The sequence below is a fragment of the Gadus macrocephalus genome, chromosome 18 (assembly GCF_031168955.1).
Source record: "Gadus macrocephalus chromosome 18, ASM3116895v1".
NCBI lineage: Eukaryota > Metazoa > Chordata > Actinopteri > Gadiformes > Gadidae > Gadus > Gadus macrocephalus.
In genome coordinates this window covers 12,937,639-12,944,990 of record NC_082399.1, presented here as the reverse complement: position 1 = coordinate 12,944,990, position 7,352 = coordinate 12,937,639, and the positions used below count along the sequence as shown (strand labels likewise).

At 47.7% G+C, this 7,352-nt stretch overlaps 1 protein-coding gene across 1 annotated transcript; it reads right to left on the bottom strand.

The window, feature by feature from the left end:
- Positions 1–869: 869 nt before the first annotated feature.
- On the bottom strand, positions 870–4,314 carry aldh18a1 (aldehyde dehydrogenase 18 family, member A1). Its single transcript, XM_060037276.1, has 6 exons — positions 4,191–4,314; positions 3,518–3,669; positions 2,910–3,059; positions 2,206–2,310; positions 1,539–1,691; positions 870–1,032 (listed from the first exon to the last, which is right to left on the bottom strand). Exons 1-6 carry the CDS (start codon positions 4,312–4,314, stop codon positions 934–936), a joined length of 783 nt encoding a protein of 260 aa, XP_059893259.1. The 3' UTR covers positions 870–933.
- Between the last annotated feature and the right edge of the window lie 3,038 nt (positions 4,315–7,352).

Below are 7,352 nucleotides of genomic sequence, written 5' to 3'. Positions count from 1 at the left end.
ATCAGGTAGGTGTTCGGGCTTCTTGCTCAAGGATGCCTGGGGTGATGAAACCGAGAACCTGACCTCTGGAAGTTTAACCTCGTAACAAGTATATTGTTAATGTATTTGTAAATGGATGGTTGTATTGTACACAAATGCTACTCCTGTCTCCATGAAATGCTCTCTGGAAAGTATGCCTTCATTGATTGGCTGACCACCACACATAGCTCTCTCCTTGTTTGTTTAAAGTCAGCCCAGTAAGTGTTCTTATATCACCATCCGTGCGGCAGCCCTTCCTTATATTGACCCATCGGCAGCCAACTCAGCAGATGAAGACAGCCGGTATCTGTTTATCTAGTCCACACCACCCCTGAGTGTTTTCCCCCAATGGACAGATGGTGTTGTTACCCAACCGAAACAGAGGAGGGGGGAGGGAGGGGAGGGAAGGAGAGGAGAGGAGAGGGGGAGGAGAAGAGAGGAGAGGAGAGGGGAGGAGAGAGGAGTGGAGAGGGGGCGAAGGGAGAGAGGGGGATAGGAGAGGAGAGGGGAAGAGAAGAGGGGAGGAGAGGAGGGAGAGGTGAGATAAGGAGAGGAGAGGAGGGGAGGGGAGAGGAGTTAGGGGAGAGGAGATAGATGAGATGAGATGAGGGGACAGGAGGGGACAGAAGGAGAGGAGGGGAGAGGAGAGGAGGGAGGAGACGAGAGGAGAGGGGGTGAAAGGAGAAAGGGGAGAGGAGAAGAGAAGAGGGGAGGAGAGAAGAGGAGAGGAGGGGTGAGATAAGGAGAGGAGGGGAGGGGAAAGGAGAAGAGTTTAGGGGAGAGGAGAGAGATGAGATGAGATGAGGTGAGAGGAGGGGACAGGAGGGGACAGAAGGAGAGGAGAGGAGGGGAAGAGAGAAGGGGAGGAGAGGAGAGGAGAGGAGAGAGAGGAGATGGGTCTGAGGGGGGGCTGACCTACGTACCCTCCACGTCGGACAGAGCGATGAGCAGGTCTGCCCTCATCTCCACCGCGAGTCGTGCGGCCAGGCTGTCATTATCCTTGATGCTGATCACCTGGCAGACAGGGTGAGGGTTGAGGGGTGAGGGGTGAGGGGGGAGGGGAGAGGAGGGAGGAGTGAGGGACACAGCGGGAGGGGGGGGGGGGGGGGGGGGGGGGGGAGGCGTTAGCGTCTTGGAGATTAAGCTCACTCTCCGACTATAATGTTATTCTGCACCCTGCCGTTCCGCACGGTCAACACTCGGATGCTCTCTCTATCATCTTTAATCACGCATGACAAACGGAAACTACGACTACACCACCCCCACCTAAAACGCACCACCCCACCACCACCGTCACGTCACCTCCTTCTCCACCTCCTTCCCCTTCTCCTTGAAAACACCTCCATCACCTCCTCCACCAACACCAGTACCTCCTCCTCCACCCCTCCTACACCACCACCACCAACACCGCCACCACAACCTCCTCCTCCTCCTCCTCCTCCTCCTCCTCCTCCTCCTCCTCCTCCTCCTCCCCCTCCCGGCCGGTCCCTCCACCCCATGGCGACAGTACCCACATTTACCCCCTGGAGGTCGCTGTTGGGCTCGGGCGGGGGCACCACCGCGTCGTTGGTGTTGATGATGGGCACGATGTTCATCCGCAGCAGCTCCTGCAGCGTGCTGTTCAGGTTCCGCCGTTTCTGGTCGTCGTGGAAATCCAGGTTGGTCACCAGGATCTGGGCGGGGGCGGGGGGGGGGGGGGGCGGGGCCAGAGGAACGGTTAGGAAGAGGAAATAATCATTTGTTTGTGAATGTAGCAAAGCACAATAAAAACATCTTCAATATAGAGTTTACACATCATAAAAGCACAATAGACTTTAACACGTACACTTAAATCTGTTTTACTTCTACAGACATGTCTGTTTTTTATAAATACAATTACCTCTTCATATTTTTTGGTGCTTATCGTTGGCTGATATATTTTGCTAAGTAGGTGTATTTGCAAATGTATGGTTTTTCATCCAATCCACAATCTTTACCAAAATAACAAGGACTTTAACTTTAGATTTATATAGATAGATAGATTCACTATGTTTTCTTTCCTTTATAACATGTGTACAACTGAACGAAACGTTGTTACTCGCAGACCAACATATAATAACACGTTTGTAGTGTAGCAGCTGGCTCTATATGCATGAACGAGTCTCTTAGGCCCCTGCTGTACACACTGAGGCTGTGAGCGTGGGTTACCTGGGCTGTGCAGGTGCTGTACTGTGTGAACATGGCCTCATAGAGCGCCATCAGTCCACTCTGGCCCGCTGCCGCGCACGCACGCGCCTCCAACAGCGGCATCGACTGCAACACATCGTCCCATCAGAGACCACGTCAGAGTTATCAGGCCAGCCCCCCGGGCGGCTCAGAGACTCGATCAGAAAGCCGGTCCTGTCCGTCTCTATTGTGGACGTAGCAATTACACTTAGCCGGCTTAGCCTAGGAGGTACAGCAGGTTGCTAGTTCGATCTCCGGCTAGCGGCTATCCTGCTAGCGAGTGTTGAGGAGCCAGACACCTCACCCTAAATGATCCCAATGGGTTGGCTGTTGCCTTGCATGGTTGATTCCAATGTCGCTTTGGATAAAAGCGGCTGCTAAAAGCCCTGAATGTAAATGTAATGTAAACGTCAGTAAAAGGAAACATGACATCCAACATTATCTAACATTTCTGGTTGATTTCGATATAAATTGCTTCATCAAAAATGTTTTTTTTTTTTTTTAAAAGGAATACAAATAGTTCCGAACTACTACTCTACATTCGGCTGGGAATTGCTTCCAAGTCAATCAATGGCGCGTGCTACCCTTCGCATGAATCACATGAACGTGACCTGAAGGCCCATATAACGGCAAGGTGAGTCCTCTTCAGTTGAGCCCTGATGCCCGCCAGACCAGACCAGCCCTACCATGTCCTTGAGCTGGTTCTGTCCGGAGTGCAGCGCCTGCCGGACGCTCTGGGAGAGCAGGATCTCGTGGCGGAGTCGCTGCTTGCCGAAGGCCACCGCCCCGCTGGTCACGATCATCATCTCCCGGCCCTGGTTCTGCAGCATGGCCACCTGGGGGGACAGAAGGCCCGTCGAGTCGCAACTCTTGCCGATGCACAGAACCTCCGTTTTCGTTTCATACTGAACGAAAATCGCCGGTTTTGGGGGGAGGGAGGACAGAACGACTAGACTTCGGTATCTGTTTGGTTCTTGCCGAGCGAGCCATGTTTATAAATGGGTCCCGCTGCAAACGCAACACTGGCCTAGCCGCGCTCTAACGCTACTATGGAGCAGGAGTGCATGAGGTACTTCACTATACATTTTTCATAAACACTCAAGTTAATGAATGGACTTTCGAATTTTGTGTAGTGACATTTGAAAAAACTTTAAGAGGAAGTATTCTGTGCATTGCTTGATGACAACACCGAAATATTTAACATTTAGTCCATATAGTAGTCACTATTTTTTACCCAACAACTTAAGATAACTTAGGTGATGTAAAAGGTCAGGCAGAGGTCGCGAGGCCTCACCTGCTCCACGATGGAGGCCAGTCTGCCCAGGGCCAGGCCGCACTCGTCGCCCCGGGTTACCACCGCGCTGCCCAGCTTCACCACGATCCTCTTGGCCTGCCGCAGCTCCCCGCGGTGGGCGAAGGGCCCGCCGTGGACGGCCCGGAGCGGCCCTGCACAGACAGAAGCTCACCGGGTCAGACGCAGACGTAGCCTGTTCATTGTTTAGGCTCAGGTTTCAGTTTATTTGTTGTTAAAGAAACTAATAGTAGAAATCATGAATTGCTTGATTTTTCTCAATTTCTCCAGCCTAGATAAACGAAGAATAACCATGAAAAGATTTTTTTTTAATCTTGACAGTACCTGACAGTACTCAGGGAGTACTGTCAGGTATATTAATTTGAAATAAAGAAAAGTATTCACTCATAGACAACAATATTCTGGGGGACCAAGTCACAGTAAAATCACCACCGAATTGTAATTCAAGAACGTTGTTGGACTCGGTTATAGGTTATGGATCGCTTTTTGTACCATTGAATCAAATGTAGATTTTGTACGAAATCTTGAATATTTCAACCTGTTATGCAAAATTTTTTTTATTTATTAATAGTTATGTTACGGCCACATTGGCCTTTCGGTTGTCGTGGTATGTGTGCTACGTGTTTTGTCTGCCTTTGCTCTCATAGGCCTGGACCCGCATGTTCCAGGATGGGGGTGTTCCCGCGTACGGGGTGTGTCCCCGTGTACGGGATAAAAGGGGGCCTGGCCAGGAGCGACGCGGAGCGGGAGCGGGAGATTTGAGTTGTGCTTTGCACCATGATTGTTCATATCTGTTTGATTCATTGCTTTTGAGGCAATTAAATGAAGAAACATTGACTTTTCGCGCTGTCTCCTGCCCCGTTTCTTTGTTACGTTTGAGCCGCGTAACAGTTAACAAATGACATGCTAAAGAAATGTAGTATTTGTTATAGTGAGAACTGATTACATTTATATAGGTCGGAATTCATTCCAAACAAATATTACAAAGTTATATGACCGTCAAGTCACACACTATCTCCAGCCCTTTATTGAAGAAGTGTCCTAATGCACACAGATACTGGCTGTCTGCACTCAACGCATCTGATGACAATAATACCCCCCCTCCCCCCCTAAACCAGCGTTACCCGGGGCAACCGTTTGCAGACGGCAGACTGCCACATCAGCAGGTTACACAGAATGACCACGCTGACTACACACTTCTTCTCTGGAGCACTGGAGCGAGAGACAGAGGGGGGGGGGAGAGGGGGGGGGAGAGAGAGGGGGAGAGAGGGAGAGAGAGAAAGAGAGAGCAGCAACACCAGAAAGAGAATGAAAGACAGATGGACAAACCGACAGACACAGTGCGACATACAGGGTGAGAAAAATTGGACGGAGAGAGGATGGCAAGTGAGTAAGGGAGAGAGAAGAGAGGAGGGAGAGAGGGGAGGACAGAGAGAGAAAGGGAGAGGGAGTAAAGGAGAGAGCGCTACTATGGCAAAACACCAGTGTTTGACCTCTGCCCTTACCCTCATAACAGAACATATAGGCCACTGGATCAATCACTAGAACAATGACACTAGGACTTCACCTAAAACTACAACCGGGACTTTAAACATTTGAACTGATCTTCACTTAATGCGTCAGCACTGAGCGAGCGACGTGCTTCAGCACGCTAGCAGCTGGTGGGCCGGTGGGCCTGGGAGCTTGCCTTGTGTCTGTGGTGGGGAGACCTCCTGGTGGCCCCTAGTCAGAGACCCAGAGACCAGCCGCAGCCGGGGGCACAGAGACAGCCTCTGCAACAGCATGGTCGCACCCCCTCTGCACCACACGCAGGCCCTGGAGAGGGGGGAGGGGGGAGAGGTAGTTATTATTATTACCAATGAATGTATTGCAATGCTAAAATTGTTGAGCCACACATTTTGTCTGTCCTGCAGATAAACCCTTTGAGGAAGAATTTAGAGACACAGGAAAGATAGTGGGACAGACATAATCAGAGAGAGACATACATGTATGTATGTATGCATACATACATACATACATACATACATACATACATACATACATACATACATACATACATACATACATACATACATACATACATACATACATACATACATACATACATACATACATACATACATACATACATACATACATACATACATACATACATACAGAAAGGGACCTAAAGGGAGAGAAAAGCAGTTTTTTTATTGAAATTGAGTGAGAGATAGACATAGAGGGAGAAACAGAGTCAGACAGAGAAACATAGACAGACATCCATCACTCCAAATTATAACCAGAACATCAACTTTTAAAATAAAATAATTCTACCAACTTGGTCCACTCTGCTGTAATTCCCAAAATAAGAATTCCTACTATTCCTTAGTACTCCTTGATCACAGGTCTTGCTTAATTTCAGGAACAGTTTGTAGTCCTCAAAGTTCAGAAGCGGCTCCCTCGTAACCAACTTCAGTGTGAACAGTAAAAGGGGGCTCGGCCTGCGGAGAACCCTCCCTCGACTCGTGGACCTGCGGAAAATTAACTGATGATGAAACTATCACTGAGACTTGCAGCAAATGCAAATACAGCCTTCTGTCCAAAGGGTACTGCATTCTTCAATGATTCCCCCATCCGTTTGTATCATGGTGTGGGTTAACTGTCTTCATATGATGTTCAAATTGCAAGGGGAACCAATCCACTCGCTTTGAAGTGGCTTCGAGATTCCAACGTGGCAAGTTTCATACACAACCTCCAATGTAGGACCAGAGCTACTGCTAGTACGCCAACGGGTCTAGGACTTGCATAAACGATAGCGTAAATTATAAAAACCGATGGGATATACCATAGAGAAGGAAAAAAAATCAGTAAAATACATTGTTATGCGTTGTAGGTCTGCAGAGTCTGCCGTAATCTCAGCTATCATCCAGGTTCTCATACTACTGATCTGAGTGTGGGTGGTTAGTGAAGGAGTCGTCTCTAAAAGCGGGCTATGTAGGGTTTACTATGCGACCCGACTCATCTGTCTGAAGAGGCCAAGAAAACATTGTATTGCTTTTATATATCCTACATGATATAGCACTGAAGTGTGGGATAATCAGCTGCTAGTTACTTTTCCGAAAACCTAATTTACAATGCCACATTAACAATTGTTAATAGGAATGAGAGACAATGAGACAGCGAAAGACAAGGGGAACTGATGTAAGCAATGTTTAGTATACTTTATTAGTTCATTTAACAAGGGCAATGCAAACATAACTGTGCCAGAGTTAGTTTTATAGCTATGTGTACGCTGGCCGTCCCTGCCAGGAAGAAATTAAAACAAAACAGTATAGCTACATACACCATCATAAACATCACATAGTCTCTGTTTGAAAACAGGTTTTATACACAGGTTTGGATCAGCAATCACGTGATTGGTTTGTAGTGAGACATGTTTTATAAAACAAACATGACTGTTTAATTGATTATGGTGCAACATTATTAATTAATTCTCCAGGAATATTTCTGCAAAGCAAAGAATTGTGCCAAAGGTCAATCCATTTTTAATGATGATACAATGATGATAGAACCTTGGCTTTCATTACTGTAGCCTTATGTCTTTTAGCCTTTAAATTACCGTAGAACGATGGCACAAGTATGATAAAATTTATCATCACATTAAATGGCCTGATTTACGAACAGTCGTTTGGGAGCCAAGAGAGCTTGCACTTTTTAGTGAGCTTAGCCAAATGATCTGACTCAATGAAAATATCTGGAATGCCCATCAGTGACTAGCTACCTGCCAGTAATCAATCTGATGCATTAGAGACCACACGGTCCGAGATGATAACAA